Source organism: Anser brachyrhynchus, assembly GCF_964034855.1.
Source record: "Anser brachyrhynchus genome assembly, chromosome: 5".
NCBI classification, from domain to species: domain Eukaryota; kingdom Metazoa; phylum Chordata; class Aves; order Anseriformes; family Anatidae; genus Anser; species Anser brachyrhynchus.
Genome location: NC_137699.1, coordinates 6,067,269 through 6,089,223, shown reverse-complemented (window position 1 = coordinate 6,089,223; position 21,955 = coordinate 6,067,269). Strand labels below are relative to the sequence as shown.

At 37.5% G+C, this 21,955-nt stretch overlaps 1 protein-coding gene across 27 annotated transcripts in view; it reads left to right on the top strand.

The window, feature by feature from the left end:
• PPFIBP2 (PPFIA binding protein 2) overlaps window positions 1-21,955 on the top strand; it is a 112,759-nt gene that overhangs the window by 74,783 nt on the left and 16,021 nt on the right. For 23 of the 27 annotated variants that reach the window (XM_080592262.1, XM_080592270.1, XM_080592251.1 and 20 more), the window contains 10 exons: window positions 86-217; window positions 8,157-8,249; window positions 10,572-10,680; window positions 11,929-11,961; window positions 13,655-13,716; window positions 16,177-16,252; window positions 19,409-19,515; window positions 19,708-19,772; window positions 20,018-20,086; window positions 20,539-20,599. In XM_080592262.1, coding sequence (XP_080448388.1) covers window positions 86-217; window positions 8,157-8,249; window positions 10,572-10,680; window positions 11,929-11,961; window positions 13,655-13,716; window positions 16,177-16,252; window positions 19,409-19,515; window positions 19,708-19,772; window positions 20,018-20,086; window positions 20,539-20,599 — 807 coding nt within the window. The remainder of the gene's footprint in view (window positions 1-85; window positions 218-8,156; window positions 8,250-10,571; window positions 10,681-11,928; window positions 11,962-13,654; window positions 13,717-16,176; window positions 16,253-19,408; window positions 19,516-19,707; window positions 19,773-20,017; window positions 20,087-20,538; window positions 20,600-21,955) is intronic. The other 4 variants (XM_080592264.1, XM_080592257.1, XM_080592276.1 and 1 more) reach the window with 1 other exon arrangement.

Below are 21,955 nucleotides of genomic sequence, written 5' to 3'. Positions count from 1 at the left end.
TGTATGGAACTGCCAGCAAATCATGCAGCATTCTGTCAGCGTTCAAATAAAAATAACTCAGGAAAATTTTCTGCTTTGCTTTCAGGAGCTGCTAAGTCGAACATCACTAGAGACTCAGAAATTGGATCTAATGGCTGAAGTTTCAGACCTGAAAATTAAGCTGGTTGGTATGGAGAAGGAGCAGAGTGAATATGAAGAGAAACAAAACAAAGCTGAGGTGAGTTTCTTTAGATTTCTTTTTTCTTCTTTGTTTATAGTATGCTGTCATACACCTGAGTTTTTGAGCTGAAATCAGCATGCAATAGGATCTTGCATATTTACAGCACAGTCTGTGCCATTGGTCCTGTGAATTCAGTGGTTATGCATTTTTGGGATGTGGTTTCTTTTCCTCTCTCTCATTATGCTTCAAAGGTTGCTGTTTGGCTTTAATCAAGACACAAAGTCCCTTTCAGCAGCATACTGTCTTTCTCTTAACCCTTTTCTTTCCAGGAAAGGGAAGCTGTACTGGCATGGATGTTTGAAGCCTACCAAGCTTATTTCCTTGTTTTATGACAGAGAATACTGTAAGCTCAGCAGTATCAGGGGTGCTACACTTGTAAGCAGAGACCCTCAGTGACTTTAATTCATTCATGGAGGGAGAGGCAAGAGAAAGAACATTTTCTTCACATGAACCTTTTCCCTTGTGGTTACATAACAAATAGTAGGAAAAAAAAAAAACAACACTTGCATTGGAGGCAATTCTCATCCTTTCTCCCCGTAGATGCGTAGTGTTCTGGACATCAAAGGAGCTTTGCTTTTTACAGTATTAGTTAAGGAAGAGAATATGAAATGGGGAATAATATAAACAGCATCTGTTTGCTTTACTGGGTACAGTTCCAGAGAAACCTCTATGGTAGCGAGCAGCAGGTGGGATATAGAGAAGAAAGGGATTATGGAAGACAGTCATACAGATGAGGTGCTGTGTGTATTTCTACCCAGTGGTCTTGCAAGGGGACCGCCTAGCCTGGGAGGATTACCTGGCAGGGGAGGATTAATAGGGCTGTGGCTTGAGCCAAGATTTATACTTTGTTGACTGAAAAAAGACTTTATGTTCCTGTTGACTTAGGAGAAACTGAAATTCAGGCAGTGTTAGAAAACTGTTTGTTCTCTATATTGTTGATAGTGGAATATTTGATAACTATGCCTAAGTAATTTACTTGCAGTGACATGATAAGTTTAGGGTGTGTTCATTTTTTGACTTACTTGTCCTCTGAAGTTTTCTTTAGAGATGAAAAGATAACTTAGAGAGAGCATTTTCTGGCAGAGGTTGCAAGTCAGAGGTACCAGCTGCTGTTGCTTTACCACCTGTAGCCTTCTCATGCTCTCTCACCCATAATTGTCAGTGTCTTGTGTACAGAAGGCCTAAGCAGTCTCACACTGGCTTGAAAATCTAAACAGGTCTGTGCAACATGTAATTGCTACAGGTGGGAGCCTGCTCCCAGCTGCAGTCTTCCTAAGAGGCCTTTAGACTTCCCATTGCATGTTGAATACCAGGAAGAAGCTGCTTGAGTTATTCCAAGACATGCACAGTCAGCCAGACTCTTGGAAAGCAATAAAGCTTCTGAGTGCATTTGGACTGACAGTAATTTCAAGTGCTGAGTAAGTCTGGGCCTGCAATGAGGGTGAGACCATGACCTGTGAAATTCTTCTGCCACTGCAGCAAGGTGTGTGGCCCACTTCAATGGAAAAGCTCTATCGGTCCAGAAGCCCTTGTTGTATTGCTAAGTGATAGGAAATGCCCTACTGAGATGGAAAAGGATTCTAATCTGATGGAAAAGTTGAGAATCATTGTGTTAAGTGTGCTCTGAATTATTAATTACCCCAAGATGTGATTAGATTTCTGGCCTGTTGGAAGTTGCAAACCTATCCATACAAAACAAGGAAAAGGGATGTTGTAACTAAAGCTGTGGGAAATAAAGAGCATTTTCAGTTTGCTTGCTAAGACATTCATTTATTTCCGATTGTCCTCAATAAATCTTAATCCAATTTGTCAAGATAAACGGGAGGTTGCTTTCAATCAAATTCAATGCTTACTTGAATTGTAAAGCTTTAACCCTACTTCAGTTCCTTTTACTGTAGTTTTTATTAATTTTCAATACAAACACAATTTCAAACATCACAACGAAATTTATTAACATATTTACTTTATACTATTGGACTACAAATGCTGCTCAAATTTGGCAATAGCTTTATCTTCCAAAATTGCTAGCCTCCACTGCCTGAGTACATCTTTTTAGTGAATAATCCACTCTTAAGAGCAAACTGAAGGTAGACTGTTTGCTTGTTTATGCATACACAACTGTACTGTGGTAACCTAATTGCTTCAAAGGGAGGCCATTCTCCAAACTGACAATGACTGAATGAAATTAATCTTACTGTAATTGTATATCTGAATGTCGTGGCTACTACAACATGCTGTTACAATGTCTAATATGTCAAATGAAATTGCAATTAATAGTTTTACACAAATGGAACAAAGCTGTGGGTGACAGAGCTAGAGCCTTTCTCTTATTCTGCAGTTGGCCAATTGCTGCTTTCAAGACTGAGTTTAGGAGTGACAGAGTTGAGCAGAACAGTGATCTGATAGTTTTGCTACTATCAGAACAGTCCTCGGTTTTCACCATGGCATGTGTTACAGAGGCATCCTCTAGTTGTTAAACTATTTTAAACAGCGTCTTAATTGTAATTCATTATATTTAGAAATGGCGGCAGGGTCAACTATAACGGGTTCAAAAAAGTTTAAAATGAGATGTGAAATTGCAGAATAAGTCAGCTAAAACATACTTCCTTTGTAGTCTAATTTTGTATCAGCTCATTTCACAGCAGCTGTTTCCAGTCACGTAGAATTTATCTGTAGAATTATTTCTCTCATTGGGTTGGGGAGAAACAAAGCAAATTAAGATATCTTTCTAAATATGAGTGAATCTTAATCTGTCAGATACATTTCACTTTATCTTGTGCAGCTGTGGTTTAGATTTAGTTTTAGTTAGCAGCAAGGAGTTTGTCAAGTATCTCTAACCTCCTCTCAAAGGTATTGATTTCAGACTGAATGCCACTTGTCTTTGGCTTTTCAAAAGCACATGCTACATTTACAGTGCCATTTATTTATACATATAATACAGGAGCCAGGAGAATGGCTGCTTGTAAACGGATGGTCTCATTCTTGCCTTTGTCACTTTAATTCCCTTTTTGTGGAATAAGTTCTGCTCTGTTTGCTGCAGTGATGCTGTGAAGGGTTTTGAAATCTCACCTGAGGGTATTTGTGTAGCTTTTCTCTTACCTGAGAAGCCTTAGAAATTTTACAAATATCTTTCCTCAATGCAGCGAGTTATGAGAAAGCAACATTGCCAAGTCATTACCAAGTGCTTAGCTGCAGCCCAGATGCCTGTTTTACCCAAACATAGACAAAAGAGACTTTCTGTCACCATCAGAAGGCTGCAGAAATAATTGTCCATTTCAACTTGCTTAACAGCCTTTGTTCTCTCCTACTTTTTATTTTCTGTCATATGATAAGTTTGGTGATTTTTGCTTTTTCGTACTGACGATCTGAAGTCTGCTATAAGCTGTTGGAAAGTGTTTTGTGGCTGTTTTGTGGACACTTTTGAATTAAATATCTACTACACAGTTACTTGCCATTTCAAAGAAACTTGAGTCAGTGAGCCAAATACCCCTTCTGGTGTTCTGTACAGCACAGCTCTGGGGATTTGGGTGTGCTGTCTCACCTGAGTCAAATCCAAGCCAGGGTATTTTAGTGTCAATAAATTTTCATGCTGTGAAAGAATCTCAGAAATTAAAAGCCTTTTTCCATCTTGAAACTGGAAACAACTGTAGAGGCATATACCGCATCTGGAGTTCATCTTTTACTTTTCCATAGACCTATCTTACCCTTCAGAGGGGTAAGGATTTCTGTCATTTCTATGCTGTCAGGTCTTCCCTGAGGGAAGTAAGTATGTTGGATGCAGTGTTTCCCATTGTTGTTTTTTTGTTTGTTTGTTTGGATATGACTCAGAAGAGAAAGAGTTACAAGGCAGCAGCAATAGTGGTTCTGAACTCTCCCACGTTGCTGCAACCAGAGCAACTGCCAGTTTTATCTTGTTTAACAAGTGGTTCTTTACAACCTCATATGGTTTAGCAGTGTTCTGTGTCAAAGACAAGCACGGACTAGTATCCTGGTGCTTAAAAGAAAGCAAGGCAGATGGGCATGTGTCCTGAGGATTTCACTTGCCAGTTGGTACTGCTCGGGGAGGTGTCTGATTGTGGAGATGATGGTAAAAAAGAAACAAAATCAAAGCATGGAAGGTGGAGGGGTTGTGGATAGCATCTAAATTATACAAGCAAGTATGATGAGTGTTCTGCTTTGCAGTTCTCTTATAAGAGGAAGAGTTAGCAACAGGGACGTTCCCCTCACCAGAGTCCCTCTGTGTTGCTGCAGAGTGGCAAATGTAGACACTGAATCTATGAAAGAGACGGTTTCACTTAGGTGAGCTGATACTGAAGGAAGCTATCTTTTTCTTAGCTGTACAGCTCTGGCAAAGTATTTCAGCCTAAAAAAGACTGTATATTAGAGTGCTGGAATACAGAGGCAGAGTACGCTTTCTAAATTTTTTGATTGTTTAAGGAGCTAATTCTCGTTTATATGTCTGAAAGGTTTGTTGGATGTGAAAGGATGAGCATCAGACATTGTGAGCCTGATTCAGAGTGATTCGTATAAAAGGAAATATATGCAGCTGCTATTCTGAATTTTATCTTAAGCGCAGTGCACTTGAAAAATACTTAACTGATGTGAATCTCTTTTTAGTTAACTGGTGTAAGCTTTTGAAAGAGAATCTTTGTGAATATTTGGGCTTGCCTGTGGGTGCAGGTGCAGTTTGAGATTGGTTGTCTGAAATACTTTCTTGGTTGGAACAGTGTTCTGTCCGTGCCATAGCCATTCCCTAGCACTGAGCAAGCAGATTTATTGAATCAGCAGAGAGCTGGGATTACAGGAGGACTCTTATTCATTGTAATGAAGAATAAAAATACGTATGTGTGCTTTTGTCATCTGGTCTTCTGTCCATTAAAAACTTTTTCACTCCCTTGGGAGATGGATTAATCTCATCAAATGTATTTCTCTTGGTAAAACTGAGAAGTCACAAAACATATGTTGTTAATGTGCATGAAAATTGAGAGAAAAGCCCTCCAAACTTGTAATATCTGATAAAATATCCAGCATTATCTGCTGCTGAATTGGGCAATTTAAGTGCAATTTTATATAGATTTTAATACTTGTATGAGGTTTGCTTTCTTTAACTGGATTGTGTGTGTGTGTTTGTGTGTGCGATTGTCTGTCTGTGTGTGTTTGTGTATCACTGATTGCTTCAGGGAAGCTAGCCAGCAAATCAGTACACTTTAAGGCCATTACTTCTGTGGTATTCTTTGATTTCTCTGTGTTGCTTAACTGTTTCTCAGTGTCCAGATAATACCTAGCTTTCAAGCTAGGTAATGGAGTATTTTTCTGACCCTTGCTAGACTTGGAAATAGAATTATTTTACTAGTAAATTCTGTTTATAAATTGGGAAAGAGTAGATTTTGGCCTCAACTGAGCTGCTCTCTAGATTTTTTTTTTTTCCTAGTGGATGATTTGTCTGTGTAACAAAATCAATTTCAGCAAAAGGCTGCCTCTCAGCCAGCATATCAAAATATGTTCCATTTTTTTCCTAAAATCTGACTTCATCTGACTGGATAATTTACTGAAAATGTGGGCCCAAATTCTGATCTTTGCATCAGGATTGGAATCATGAATTAGTCTGGAACATAGATTCTGTTCTACAGAGCTACAGTGCTCTGCACAATGTTCCAGATTTATGGCTATTTACATATACTTTAACAGAAGGAAAACACATTGTCTTTTTATAGCTTGCCTCTAATATGCTCCCTGTATTTCTCTGTGCTACAACTGTAGAAATATTTTCTTTGCATATTGTCTTCATTTTCTTTCTCACTTGTCTTTTTTTTTTCCATGTTTTCAGTCAGTAGTGAACCTGATAAGTGAGCTCCAGGAGCAGATGTGTAGACTGCAGCTGGAAATTAATAGTAGAATCCAAGAAAGAAAGTCTCAAGATAGGAAACCAGATGTGACACCTAATGGCCCTCACTCTAGTCCAAGATCAGTGATAGAGACTCTCAGCCAGAAGAATTGCTCTCAGTGTGATGTACGAGAAGTACACCTTAGCAGAAGCCTGTGTATTGACTCTTCTCTTGCAGAAACTAAATTCCACTAACCAGGGCTGTGCTGTGGATTGTTGGCATTAATCGTTGTGACTTTCATGAATAAGAGAGAGGTGGTTGCAAAAATTACAACAAACAAACAGGGAAAAAAATAAAACAACCAAAGAAACAAAAAAGACAACACACAGTTAATTCCCCCACTTTCCTCCCCTAGTCACTGGGACAAATTTGGTCACTGTTGATATCTATGTACTACAGCACAGATATCCATAAGAACCAATCACCTCTCTCAGGTTTTACATGATTTGCTTTTTACTCGTAGGTCTATACTGCTGGTGTGGGTTTTTTTTTCCTTGTTTCCTTTTTTTTTTTTTTTTTCTGTTTTCTTAGTTGAAATTTGTTTGATATGCAGCATGGTAGCATGGTTTGGTAGTTTGCTGATTTTCCTCACAACAATGACACCCTAACCAGTCCTTTGAACACAGATGATAATTAATTCCTGAATATCTTAAAAGCTTAACACAGGTATAAAATGTGGATTCAGGTAAGACTATCTGAAATATGGCCTATAAAAACAATCTCCGTTTACCTTTAAAATTGCAAATGTAACCCATTTTTGTTTATTCTGACATCAGCGGTTCTGAAAAAAGCATTTTTGAATTTACGTTATAAATCCCAGTTGTATGTGATCAAAACCATGCCACATGTCAAAACAAAAACTATTTTGCATACAATGTTTAAATTGACTGAAGGTTGAATGTTACTCGTATGCTTGAAAAAGTCCATCTTAATATGTGCTATTATATCAGTTTAATTTAGTTGCTACATCACTTTTCTGGATCCCCAGAACTCATCTTATAGATAATCTGTTTATATTGAGAGAGAGCTTTTCAGTATTTTCTCTCCAAATTAATTTTACAAAAATAACTCATTTGTGTATGACGCCTACTTTGAAAATAGTGCTGTTGATTCTGAGCTTGCCTCTGTACCAAACTGATTAGTGAACTACTAGGTTACACTGTGTCAGCTGCGTATTGGAGTAATAATCTGAGTCAGATCTGAGAATCTTTCCTAATAAGTATTCATTTTATCTGAGATACTAGTATGGTTGTTTAATGTATGTACTATACAGGACTCCAAAACTGGGTTATGCTTCTAATTTTTTCTGTTCCTCAGTTCATTTTAAGACACTTGGTCTCATCAGAGTTCTATCAAGAATTTATTGGTGTTGTCCTCAAGAATAAGCATTAAGGTTTGGCTCTATGAAGGAAAGGGAGAAAGGACATTTAAGGGACAACTTTGTCAGAGGAACAGACAGAGATGGCTGCAACTCTATGCTGTATCGACCATGTTTGCAAAGTTGCAAAAATCAATGCTGAAAGTAACATATTGATAGTCATATTTGACTCTATGTGTGTGGTATTAAAGGCCTATAACTGAATATCACTTAGTCTGAGTTATTTTTCTTGGTAAGTAGCTTAAACACTTGTTTGGAGGGACAACTGTTGCTTTAATGAAAGTCAGTAATCTGTTAGTACTTCACATTTTTCTGCCTGCTTTCTGGTGGTAGTGAAAACAAATAAAAAACAATCGTTAATGCTGTATGAGACTGTAGATGTAGATTTTTTGGTTCATTTTCACTGAGATTCACAGGGATTCCTAAGGTCAGCTGTCTTCCTTACTATGACTAAGAAATTTGCTCATAATTTCAGGTAGAGCATTTGAGAAATCGTTCCTTATAATAATCTCTCAATTAAAAATAGTTTTTGTCTGCTTAAACTAGGCCACAACTTCTGTGTGTGATGGTTCAGTGTTCATTACTGCATAGTTCTTGCATGATCTTGAATGCATAATCATGGAAAATTAATATCTCCCTGAGTAATCTTACTTTGAGTTGTTCTTCCTTGCAGGGTTTGCTACAGGAACTTAGACACCTCAAAATTAAAGTGGAAGAACTGGAAAATGAAAGAAATCAATATGAGTGGAAATTAAAAGCAACTAAAGTAAGCAGAGTACTTAGCACTTGCTAATGACAGATTTATTGCAGCTAGAAACTGGCAAACATACTTCTCATCAGTACTTACTTCTGTTACAATTGCCTTGTGTCAGTGCCTAGTATAGTCTGTTTTTTCTTGAACCAACTTTGTAATAAGTATTTTGGACTACAGTTTTTGTAGATTCTTTTTATGCTTTCTGCTCCCACCCTGCCGTCCCTAGTTTTTGTTTTTCTTCTTTAAAAAAAAAAAAAAAAGGCATTTTGTCTAACAAAAGACTTGTTCTGGGAAGAAGCCTCCCTTGAAGATTTTCTGTCTTTTATTTGTGTAATGGTAACAAGCCTCTGTGGAACTTGCTTTCTAGACTGAAGAGACATGCAAAGTAGGATGGGTGTTCACTTACTATGGAATTTATTTTAACAGAGGTTAAGCCCAAAATACACCATTAGATCATCTACTCTGACTTCACGTCAGTATCAAAGAGCGTAGCTGTCTTACCCCTGTGTTGACCTTAACTCCTGGAAAGCTGTTGGATTTTCATCTGGAGTAACTCAACATATGACACATTTGGTCGTTTTTGCTTGTAATTTATTTTTCTGGTTGAACATTGTCATCATTAAACACTTGCACTTTATTTCTAATTTGAATTTTTAGCCCTTTTCCACTAAATTAAAAGGTACTTACTATTTTCCCTATTGAGGTACACTTTTTTGTTCTGTAATCACATCTTTGCTTTCATATGTGTGGTGTTATAATCACTTTATATAAATGATTGACTTTTTTTGAGTTGTGGTTGGATCTTAGAAAAACATTTCAAATTATTAAACTGAGTTTTCTTTGTAATACTTGATACCTCGATCCAGATATGACAGATAGTTGTTCTCTGTATTAACATTTCTTTCGAGAATTCTTAGATGAATATTGAAATTTTGCTATCATTGTTTTTTCTATTAAGTTTAAAGCTCTTATTTCCATGAAATTTTTTTTTCTGATGTGGCAGCAATGAACAGCCTTTGGGAAAATATTTTGTTAAGCAGTGTGTGGCCAGCTTCCAAGATAGATAAAGATTATGGAAAGGGTAGAAGCAAAATGAAAATAAAAAAGAATGGTAAAATGGGTGAGAAAGGATACAGAAAGAGAAGGGAAGAAAAATAGAGGGAAAGAGAGAGGAAGAAAAAAAGTAATTGCAGAGAGAACAGGAATGAGAAATTAAAAGGAAAGGAGGGCGTTTAAGAGTACTATGAGATCAAATAGACCAGCAGAGGCAAATCCAAATCTAGTATTAAGAGGTCTGAAGCTTTGTCTTCCTGTTGCTCCAGCGTCTTAGATGAGAAATTGGAATATTTCCATGACTGGATATAAAAAGCACATTAGTCACTGGGAAGTGTAGGAGCCCTTCAGAGATGCAGCAAGGCAGATTCCTCTACTCCTTGAGGAATTGCAGGCAGAGTGGTAATCTCTTGCTGCCATCCATTTGCTTCCTGGTTAAAAAGATAAGTTTGTACATTAGAATAAACCTGTCAATCTTTTATCTTGTTCATCTAATGTTTGGTGCTTTGCATTTTTCCCCCTTTATTTTAATATGTTGGGAAACCGTTCACACATTACTGATTTTTTTATTATTATTTTTTAAATTGCGAGGGAGTTTGGTATGCTTGAAGTGGAGAATGATTAGATATAAACGCTTTAAGGCTGCTGAAGAAAATCTTAATGAAGCTACTGACTTAGTAAAGCATGTTGTTGACAGCTTTTCTCATAAATAGGAAAAAGAGATGAGTCACTGTTTCAAGCTGGACAATCACTTCTTTCAAGCCATGCTTCCTTCTACAATATTTGCTGTAGCATCTTATGTACATGAGGAACAAAAGTTCTATCACGGTGCTGTGAAGAGGGCTCACCATTCATAGATTATAAGTTATATTAATAAGTAGTAACTAGGATAATATATATTTAAAATGCTTTGCTATCTTATAGTGGTCTTCATGCAAAACTCAGGAGTTGCCATATTGTAGTCATTATTGAATGGTCAGCATTGTAGTGTTGAGAGCTTTCAAAAGTTTCTTTACCTATACAAATCTTTGAAAATCTTATCTTTCGCACAACTCTCTTCTCTGAGAGCTAATCCTTGTAAAAAGTGAGCTGCTGTAAAAGGAATAGGATAGGAACACCATGAAATGCATAAGATTGTTATAGTGTTTATGAAGTGTCCCAAACTGGGAACAGGACATCATTGAAAGTAAAGTGTTATGCTTAGAAATCTTCTAGTTCATGGGGAAGAATCACAGAGAATCTATGACAATGTTATTCTGAATTTGTTTTACTCTATTTCAGGCAGAGATAGCCCAGCTTCAGGAGCAATTAGCTCTCAAAGATGCAGAAATTGAACGCTTACAAAGTCAACTATCTAGGACCTCATCACATAGCGAAGTTGCAGAAAGAGGTAAGAGGAGGGGAATTGTACTGATTGTTTTTTCTACTGGGATTATATTTATAATTTGAAACAGTCATTTTTGTTCAGTAGGAATATATTTTTTGCGTCTACCTTCAAAATTTCATTGAAAAACTTTATAGTTGATGTTTTTTAAGAGGAAAAAAAGTGACAATAGTAGCTAAATATAATGTTTCAGTGATATAGCATTCTCAAATATATTTGTTAATTCACAGCTTTCATTTGTTCAGGATTGTAATGCAGATTTGTTTTAAATCTGTATGCTTGATACACATCAATAGCAGCTAAATCAGTTCATTTACACTTTGGTCCCAAGCAGTCATGCCACAGTTCTCTGAACTACTGACTCCCTAGAGCCTCTGCCAATTGCTGGGCCGAGAGCATTATGATACTAGTGACCTTCTTCTACAATATTGACTCTTAGTACAGGAACATTTGTGTATAGTTTACCACAGTTTACCAGACAGCTGCACTAACTTTTTTTGTGTATGTTAGCTAATGCTTACAAATAGAGCCTTTGCTAAGAGGTGACTTAGGTAACTTGTGCTACCTCTTTATTAGGGCTTACCAAGAGTCTCCTTACCAGAATTAATGTAGGTGCCTCTTTTCTTGAAGAGGACAGTCTGTATTTTTGACTGTTGTTTATTCTGAAGAAGTGACAGTCCTTTCCAGTAAAGCCTTAACATGTGCTTAGTGCTAATTTAACTCATTTGCAGAGCTTGTGCATGTAAAGTGCTGCATGTCTAACTAGAAAATTAGTTTCTCTAACAGCAGCGTTTTGTAGACAAACTATCCTACTAATAGGATTTTGTATTTTCTATTAGATTCTCAAATAATTTATGGTATTTAAGGTACAGATAGCTGATTACCAATAAGTAGAGTGCTCAGCAACTTTCAACTTCTAGTGATGTTTCTGGTCCCGTTCACGCTGAAGATGGGTAAAACTCTCTTTGATTCCAGTGGGAGAAGAATCAAACCTTGTACAGAGATTCTTTAAGCTAACTTTAAGGAAACCACTTAGACTATATTTGAATGGAAACAGTATGCAGCAGTAATAATGCTTCTGAAAAATATTACTGATTCATCAAATTTTTAGGTGGTCTTCTTAAATAAAGTAGAAAAGTAATGTCAATGTACTTTCTAGTATGCTAGAATGCATATTCTAATTAAAATGCAAACTTTATCTAATCTGTGCTTTTTCTGTATACTTTATTTGACTCTCACCATTTACCACCGTAGAGGAAGTTTATAGGAGAAGGCTAAAAGAAAAACGTAAGCCTTGCAATTCACTTTTGGCTTTATTTCACTGTTCCTTTCACACAAATTATAACTCAAATGCATTCTGCAGCAGTAATTCAATGTTTGTTTAGATTTGGCTGTCTAATTGTAATATACATAAGACATTGCGTTCATTGCTTGCAGCAAGCAGACGGTTACTTGCCCTCTTTGGTAAGATTTCACTTCAGAAAATAAATCAGAGGTTCACAAAACAGATAGCTGGACTTCAAATGGACATTGTCAAGGTTAACAGAGCCAAAACTTAACCTTTACCTCTTTTTATTTGTACATATGTAAAACCCATACAATATCTGGAAAGATGCCTTTAATTGAAAGCCTCCTTCCTTGGCGGGAAGGATTTGGGTCTGAAAAAAAATCTGTTTCTATATGTGTTGTTGTTATAAATATTCTAAGTAAAGTTTGCTTTGTGTGCTTAAAAATACCTCGACACCAGTTCTCTTTGAAGTCTAATATTTTTGAACAGAAATCATTAGGACTGTGATTTCTAATGGCTTTTTAATTTTTTTCCAATTGCTTGCCCACTGTCTGCTGGCTTTAGTTTTTGATTTGGCTGTGTCCGTGCATGTCTTGAATTACTAAGTGTTCTCTTTTGCAAGAGGAACGTTTACAAAGTTCATTTACATGTCTTAAAATGTAATCATTACAAGGAGTACATTTTTCAGAATCACTCCCAGAAAACAATAATAACAGTTCTTGAAAATAGTAGAGAAATTGTATTATATATTCAACATTTAGTTATAAAACATTTTAAATGCTCTTTTACAGTACTGATTCTCTTTCTTCTCTCTCACTTCATGCCTGCACATCTGTTTTTCATAGTCCTTTTGTGAAATAAATGGGTCTGGTCTAATGTCAATGCATGAATTCCTTAAGTGGCAGCTTCAGCAGATAAACTATTTCAGATTCTATCTCCATCATCTAGGTTTGATTTAGTGCGAGTTGGTAGGAGAGGACTTGTTAAGAATATAATGTAGAGAAAAAAATGAAAGATTCGGTTCAGTAAAGTTAGGATGACGTAATTAACAACCTCATATGTTTCAGAAAGTGTGTTTTAGGTGTTTTTGACTATAACATTTTTTAATAACCTCTGAATCTATATTGTAACACCATCTTGTGTGAGGCAATTGTGTATTAGCTCTTGATGCAGATTTTAACTCAGTTATTCATACTGAGCTGTTTTAAGAAAAAAGTATTTTACAAATTTTCCTCATTATAGAATATCAAAATAGTTATTGTTATTTTTCATTTTCAAGACTCGAGAATATCCTTGAACTAATTCTCATAAGCTGGAGAATATTTTTCCCAGATGGAATAAAATTAATATTCAATCATGCTTAAATTTATTTCCATAAATGTATAACAGCAAACACGCTCTCATCTTCTGCAAAATAAGCTTCACTGTTTCTTTTATTTTTATTTCTTGAATTTTGGAATATGAAATAGCATTGTGTAGCCTTTTATAAACAAAACCAGCTTGTTTGTGTTGTGTGATGCTTTTAATAGTTAGCTGTTGAAAAGCTTTAAATTAAATGTAGTTTAATATGCCATGTCACTGACATGGTTTTGGTAATTTATAAGAACATGGAGAGTGTATTACAAAATAGATACCATTTACACTAAATATAGCAAGTGTATTTTTCTCATAACATTTTGAAAACATTTTTAGATCAAGAAGTTCAACGGTTGAAGATAGGAATGGAATCATTATTGGCTGCAAATGAAGAAAAGGTGAGAAAACATCCTTCTTTCTACATAATAAAAATGAAATGTTGGTTTTGAATCTCTGTAATGATCTGAATTACCCACTTTCCACAAGCATGATATTGTCCTGATTTTTGGATTAATCCAAAAATTTAGGTACGTTAGTTTAGTACGTTTAGTACTAAACGTACGTTTAGTACGTTAGGTACTCGTTAAATTCCAGAGGGGAGCATGTGTTGGTTTCACCCTGCTGGACAGCTGAACTCCACCACAATCACACTATCAATCCCCCTCCTCAAAGGAAGGGGGGAGAAAATACTATGGAAAGGGCTCAAGGGTTGAGATAAGGACAGGGAGATCACTCAACAATTATCGTCACGGGGAAAAAAGACACAGCATAGGGAGAAGCATGTAATCCCTTTTTTGTTACCTGTTATTAACAAGCTAGAGCAGTGAGAAACTAAAATTAAACTCAGGACACCTTCCCCCACACAGACATTCTCTTCCACCTCTCCTTGAGCAGGAAACAGGGAATTGGGGCTGCGGTCAGCCCATGATACTATGTCTCTGCCGCTCCTTTACCATCACTCCCTGCCCCTGCTCCCCGCGGGGTCCCTCCCACGGGATGCCGTCCTGCCCGAACTGATCCTGAGGGGGCTGCCCACAGGCAGCAGCTCTTCAGGAACTGCCCCAACATGGCTCCGTACCACGGGGTCCATCCCCCAGGAGCAAACTGCTCCAGCACGGGTCCCCCACGGGCGGCAGCTCCCCCCAGCCCCCTGCTCCTGCGTGGGCTCCTCTCCACGGGCTGCAGCTCCGGCCCGGGGCCTGCTCCTGCGGGGGCTCTCCATGGGCCGCAGCCTCCTCCAGGCCACATCCACCTGCTCCACCGGGGGCTCCTCCACGGGCTGCAGCGTGGAGATCTGCTCCGTGTGGGACCCGTGGGCTGCAGGGGGACAGCCTGCTCCACCAGGGGCCTCTCCACAGGCCGCAGGGGAACTGCTGCTGCCTGCCTGGAGCCCCTCCTGCCCTCCTGCTGCACTGACCTGGGGGCTGCAGGGCTGGCTCTCCCTCCTCTCTCCCAGCTGCTGTTGCACGGCAGTTTTCTGGTTTTTCCCCTTCCTCAAATCTGCTCTCACAGACGTGCAACCAATGTCACTCATGGCTTGGTTCTGGCCAGCGGCGGGTCCCTTTTGGAGCCAGCAGGAGCTGTCTCTGATCTGACCTGGGGCAGCTGCAGGGCTCTGCTCACAGAGGCCACCCCTGCAGCCCCCAGCTACCAAACCCTTGCCACGTACACCCAATACAGAACAGAAAGCCAAGGCTGTAATGAGCAGAATCTCCAGTTTTCTGCTATTAGAAAGCGCTAGGATTAGCTCATCTTAGGCAGTTATCTTCCAAACTTTATCTAAAGTATACATAGGTATACCTAGTTTAGATCGTGATAGAAAAATAAAGTAAAAAATGCCTTTGATTCAGACTAAAATCTTCTAAGAATAGAGATCAGGTTTTAAAGAGACAAGGGCTAAAAAGTCAAAAGGGTGTGTGTGGGGAGTAATAAAGGAGAGGGAGAGTGAAATTAGATACATTTAAATTGTAAATATGTTTGTTGTTATTGCTGTTTTTTGACTCTCATCACCTCTGCTGCTTGTCTGTCAATTGAACAATTCAAGTGCAAAGCCTTCAGATGTCACTGACTTATTACATAAAGTGTTCCTTATTTTTAGAAGTTTTATTCCTGTTTAATTCTTGAAGAAATTGTAGTTCTTGTTTTATGATAATAAACAGGCAACAAGATTTTCTTTTTTGGTGACATATTTACATATGATCACTTACACAGTAATATGCATTCCTAAAAACTTCCTTCAGTAAGTGGGGGATCTGGACAGAGCAATGTTAATTCTAGGGAAAATTAATGAAACTCATAATGATCTCTAGTTCTTAAACACTCAAAAAGGTAAAATTTCATCTGGAAAATAACAGATGTGGCAACATTTCTTTCCAAAATTGTTCCAAGGCTGCATAAGTTTTTTGAATTTGAAGGGAACAAAATACTGTTGGTTATGTCCTAATATCTGGGTATACTGACAGGGAAAGGAGGGTCATTTCCTTGGAAACTAGTGGTCAGATGGTTGACCCACAGGTTCATAAATGTTCAATATAGAGCCATTACCTTCAATAATCTTGCAAAATAAAATATTCTGCTTTTGTGAGACCCCACCTGGAGTTCTACGTTCAGCTCTGTGGCTCGCAGCTCAAGAAGGACGTGGAGCTGTTGGAGCGAGTCCAGAGGAGGGCCACGAGGATACTCAGAGGGCAGGGCTGGAGCTTTCTCCTTTGAAGAAAGGCCAAGAAAGCTGGGGTTATTCAGAAAATCCCAGTCCATCTTTCTGTTTCCAGGCCAAAATCACAGAAATGAATGTGTCATAATAGCGTAGGTTAAAAATCTAGGATTTATAATATGATTTCATTTACTGCTTTTCACAGGACCGCCGAATAGAGGAGTTAACACTATTGCTAAGCCAGTACAGAAGGGTCAAGGAGATAATGATTGCAGCTCACGGTAAAATGTCATGTGAATAATTTCCCAGTATCAGATCATTTAAAAACTGCATGCACTACAACTACTATTTGTTGGCTGTTGAATTTACGTGTATAATACTATATAGTTCATTATACATATATTTGTATCATGCTGTGGTGCTGAAAGAGAAGAAAGAACCACAATATTCCTTGAGCAGGCTTGTAAGCTTGTGTGTTTTTGACTGTAGCTGGTGGAGATTTCGTTTTTTTGTTTTTGGTCCTTATGCTACAGTCAGTTAAAAAAAAAAATCAAGTCTGTCTGAGGATTTACTTATTTAGTTACAACATTAGTATTCAGAGAGACTTCTCTGACTGAATCTCATGTTCAGCTCCCTAAGTCTTACCCTAAAATGCTTAAAATGCTTTCTACATCAGTTAATAGTAAATTCCTCTGTAGAGCCTAATTTTGGTGCTATATTCTGTTATAGATGGTGTCATTAAGGATTCTGATTGATAAGGATGAATGGTGAGATTACTGCTCTAGCTGTACAGCTATGTGAACTCATCAGTCAGGTCTGAAGTCCTGCTGTTCTACCTCATTATGTGCCAGGGCAATCCAAAGCCAGCACTGCTTTCCTTAAAATGCTCTACTATATATTGCAATAGGGCAGGAGCTTTGGTTGCAGAACTCCTACATCCATGTAGCGATGGCTTGGTGGACAGCTGGTGCCATGGTGTTATTAGAAACTTCATGCAGCGCTGTCACTCCTCTCTGATGGGACTCTTGTCAGTCTCTTCCCTAGTGCAGGCCCATGTCTTACGTACTTCATGGCCAAAGCTCCATCCCTGCTGCTGGTTGTCATCCCCTCAGTTGCACACGGGCTGTAGAGGTCAGATGAAAAGGAATTAGAGCAGAAAGCGTGAAAAGGACTGAGCAAACAGCAGGAAGTTTCCAGCAGTTTTATTAAATTGCACTAAATCCCTTTCTAGAATCTGTTATGCAAAATTAAAATGACAGCTTAATTAATCACCTCCTGCATATGAATTAAAGCGTACAGATAGGTATTAAGTTCGTGTGGTATTTTATTTCTATGACAAGTTTTTACAGTGTAAAGTGAAACCAGGAGACCTTAGCGGATGGTGAACCTTAAATAATTAATTAGATCATACATTCAGATTTCATACACCACAGTCCAATTCAGGAATGGCAGTAATGATCAGCACCAGCCAGCCACCGAGAGTTAAAGGAAGCAGTGTTTTCCTTTGTCATGCTTTTTATACTGCATTTATCACAGGGAATCTGATCTCCTCTTACTGTTAGGAGGACCTTTTTTCTTCTTTGTCTCTGACATATTGCTGAAAGAGATGCAATGAATATAGTAAGTTCTGTTGCCCTATTCCGTCCTCTAAGAAAAATCCTCACAGCTGACTAGGCAAGTTCTGGTTTGGAGAGAGTGACTAGAAATCCACAGTTGCTTTGGTGCATAGAATATTATATATATATAAACCACATGCTGGTAGTACAGATTAGGGTGCACTGTCCCCTTGTGGGATATGTTTTTTGGGGAAGCTTGTGTGCATAAGCAAGGAGCAAGCCATGATGGTCTGGATTATTGAATTGGTACTGCTGAGAGTATGACGGAGTTAGCGTATGCTAGTGTAGACACTCCGTACAGTATTAACTAAAATACTAGTGATGCTCAGCATATTAAAACAAAAACCCAAAACCTGTGTGAGAACTGGAGTGTATACTCAGATCCTTCATAAACAAGGTGCATGCTGTGATGCCTACATTTTCTTCATAGCCCCAGTGAGCTTGTTACCTTATCTGTGTTTTTGTGGGAGTTTAATGGTTAGACTACCAATAAATATTTCTCCTTTAAATATATATATATGTTTATTTATTATTTATAGAGGCAGGTTTTAAAGGTTCCCTTTGAAGTGTAATCCCTGCTTATAAGTTGTTTTATTAGAGTCAATGGGTTGAAATCTTCAGTCTCATATAACAGTTTTTAAATAATTACTTGACTGAAACACAGTACATTGTAAGTGTCACTTATCCCTGCTAAAGGGAAGCAATAAGTTACACTGACAGTAGAGTAATGACTTTTTGTGATAGGTAGCATGTACACTAAAAAAAAAAATGTATGTTTTGGATTAAAGTAGTACATCAGCTTGAGATAGTTACTGATATCTGAATAAAATGTAGAGGAACTATCATGAGCCACTACAGGTAGCTCTTTTGGTTTTTGTAATTTGTGCTGAGGGGCTGCCTACCAGGAACCATAGCTTGTGATGTTATCAGCACTAAGTTTCACTTCATATCCTGAAGGGCCAGTGGTCAGTATCAAGTTTTTTGACGGTCTTTTTAGCTCAACAGCATGATAACCAAGTTCATGTCAAATGACTTTTTAAAAGGTCTCTCTTCGCAACAGTGAGAAGGCTTAAACATAAGATTTGATGCTTTTACATAACTGCCTAGAGCTATTGCACCTCCATCACTTAAACTGGGAATTATCAAAGTACTTAAAGATCAGTCTAGATTTCTCCATCATGGCATATCTGCTCTTCCACGTCCTGTATGTAATCCCATGCATGAGAGATCTCCAGAAAATTTCTCATCCAAAATACTCTGGAAGTTTGCTGAGCACTAAATATTCAGACCCTGATTTAGTATTTCAGCTTTGACAATTCAACAATAAAAATCTTCTTCAATAGTGAATTTGGAATATTTCAGTATTTATTTCAGTCTGGGATATCCAGAAAACCATGGAGTATGTTTACATGTTTATCCTCAAACTGAGCATGGGGCACTGCATTATGATACCTTCAATGTCTAACATACATCCTATAAAGTGATAAACTGTGAGGAGGAAAATGGTACCAGCTTGAACTTCCCTTACAACACCAAATTGTGAATTAGGGTGGTTCAGAAGCTGTCTCATAAGCAGCTCAGCTACTCAGAACAGAGCACAGCAGGTGACCAAATTTGTTGTCAAATATAAATCAGCTCACTTATAAGTCAGAGCCCTAAGGAGGGCTGGGTAGCGGGAAAGGCTGCCAAACTAGATGCGTCAGATGAAGACTGAAGTGGAATATAGAGACTGAAGTATTTAGATTGCCTGCATATGGTCCTAAATGTTAATTTTTTGACTTGTTTCTCTCCCTTTCTACTTCTCATCTTTAATGCTTGCAGGCTCTTCAGACAGAATTGTCTCTGGTGGCAATGAAGAGGAACTTGAGGCAACTTTAAGGAAATGGAATCTTTTGAACAATCCTCAAGGAGATCTATTTAAATCAGAGGTGTGTAGTAAAGATGTTTTAGAAGCACATTCTGCTGTAAATATGAATTGTTTCTCTTGGTTTCTCTGTAGTAGGAAAGATAATGTAGACAAGGGTTTTGCCCTGGCTGAATTTTTGTGCCTATTGCTATGGGCACTACAGATTCAGATTCAGACACTAGAGTTACAGGCTTGAAACTTCTGTTTTACATAGGCCTCTTCAGGAGAATTGCCACCAGCTACGTTATCTCCAGTGCCACACAAAGCTACAGAAATCAGGCAAGACTTATGTTTCTCACTTTTTGTTGGGATTGTCCTAAGTCTACATTATTTAAGTGTTGGTATCTAGTCTTGCCTGTTCTTAACTACCCAAAAGTTCTTGCAAAGCTGTGAAAGAAGTGTTTGCCATGTAAATTTATAATGCGTAGTTGTATGAGGTTTAGACTACAAGAATGAATTAGTAATTTTATATAGCAGAAGATATATGTATTATAGTACTTAATATATTTTATTCTGATTTGAAGTGGAACCATTCCAGTATCTTCAGCTAATCTAACCTCTCCACAAGAAGAAACTTTGGAAATCCTAAATAGGTAAGAAATGGTAACAGTAACTAAAATATACAACATATAGCCAGATTTTTTTGATAATTCTGCCTTTCTCCTTCCATTTTTAAAATCTTTTAAAAAGCCCTAAATATTGCACAGTGTTTGCAGAGAGTTACTGAAGTCTACTTTTGCTTGTTATGAGTATCTAAAAAAGTCATTTATATATATAAGGTTTAAATCTGGATATTGGACCTTATTGCCTTTCTTTGTTGATCAGCATGGCCATGTTCCTGTTTCTGACTTCATCTACATCAGTACTATGTTTTAACCCAGGACTATGAATTTTAAGCTAAAAAAAAAAAAATCTCCTAGTTCTGAATTATGTTATTTGAAGATACTATGTGATATATGATAGCTGTCATATGATACCATTGTGACATGCACAAGCATATTATGTTGCATTTACTGTTGCCTTTTTTGCCTGTTATTATTTTAAGGGTTCCACAGAAAAAAAAATCAAGTAGTTTAGAAGATTTGCAGAGCGAATCCCTGGAAAAGGTTGGTTTATTTGTACTCAAAATTTCTGGTGTTAAATACCTAGAATAAAAGATAAAGTTCAAGTATAAATACTGTTTGTTTCACATATTGTAAACCTAACCACCACTAATGTATGTGGAAAAAAAAGCCCTAATGATACAATAGTTCAGGTTCATCTTTTGGCCCCAGTGCTAATCTTAGAATAAACAAATGATTTGACACATCCTCAAATTCAGCTTTTCAACTACAAGAAAAAAAAATATTTAAGAGAAGTACAGCAAATAATGAGAAGCCATTTTGTTGAACTGCAGTATAATTTTGTTTATAGATAAGTGTTTTAAAAATATTTTTGATTTCCAACCTGCTAAAATATTAAGACAACATACCTGAAAGTATTAAAAAGAAGTATTGGGACTGGGCATGCATTTTCACGTAGGATTCCTTTGAGTGTTTGCACGTAAATACGATTGTCACTCCCTAACTTTGACTTCGGATATAAATGGCATTCTTGAAGATGGTAGTGATGCTGCCTTAGTTAAACAGCAGGAGCACTGTTGTTAATTCCAAGGCTTCGTTGCATTCCAGAATAAAGACTTTCCAATTTACCAAGTCTCATTATGCTATGGTCCAGAGGTTTTATTTGTCATTATGTACGCTGAAGTTTTTTTCTGCATGTGTACTTGTAACTTATAGGACTATTACTGACACTTTCTATGCCAAAACTAGGCTTAATACTAGATTACGTGACCAAATAAAATGTTTGAAATTTATGTTGCACTTATTTGATTGTGGTAACACACATGACAGATCATTTGACAGCTAACATTTCATTCTGTGTGTAATTTTTGACGGTCTGTTTTCTTTTCATAACTTTTAAATTATTTTCTTGTCTTAATCTTAAAAAATCTGTTTGTCTCTATGATACGATAAGGCTCTACCTACACATTTAGGCTGCAAATCTGCTGTATCTACCAAATCAGAGTCCATATAGAAAAACTGAAGAACGTGACAGAACTTCAGTCAGTGAGACCCCAGTTCAGCAAGCCATTTTAATTGTATGCCCTAATTTAGGCATGAGATTTCTTAGTGAAATAAATGAGACCAGACCTCCCTATATTTACAAGTGCTAAACAAGGATTAGTCACAACTTAACCAAAACTAAGCCCCAGAAAACTTGTTTTGCTAACACAGCGCAAGACTTTGCTCCTTATCACTGAGTCCAGTGGAACCTGTGCTGCTGGAGTTGTTCTTTGCACAAAACTGAAATTCCAATTACGTCAAGCAATAATAAAAATGAAATAAAACATACTGGTGTTTCTGACCTAGCCATGCTGATATTTTTCACAGGTCTTCTTCATGGTTTCAGGCAGATCCATA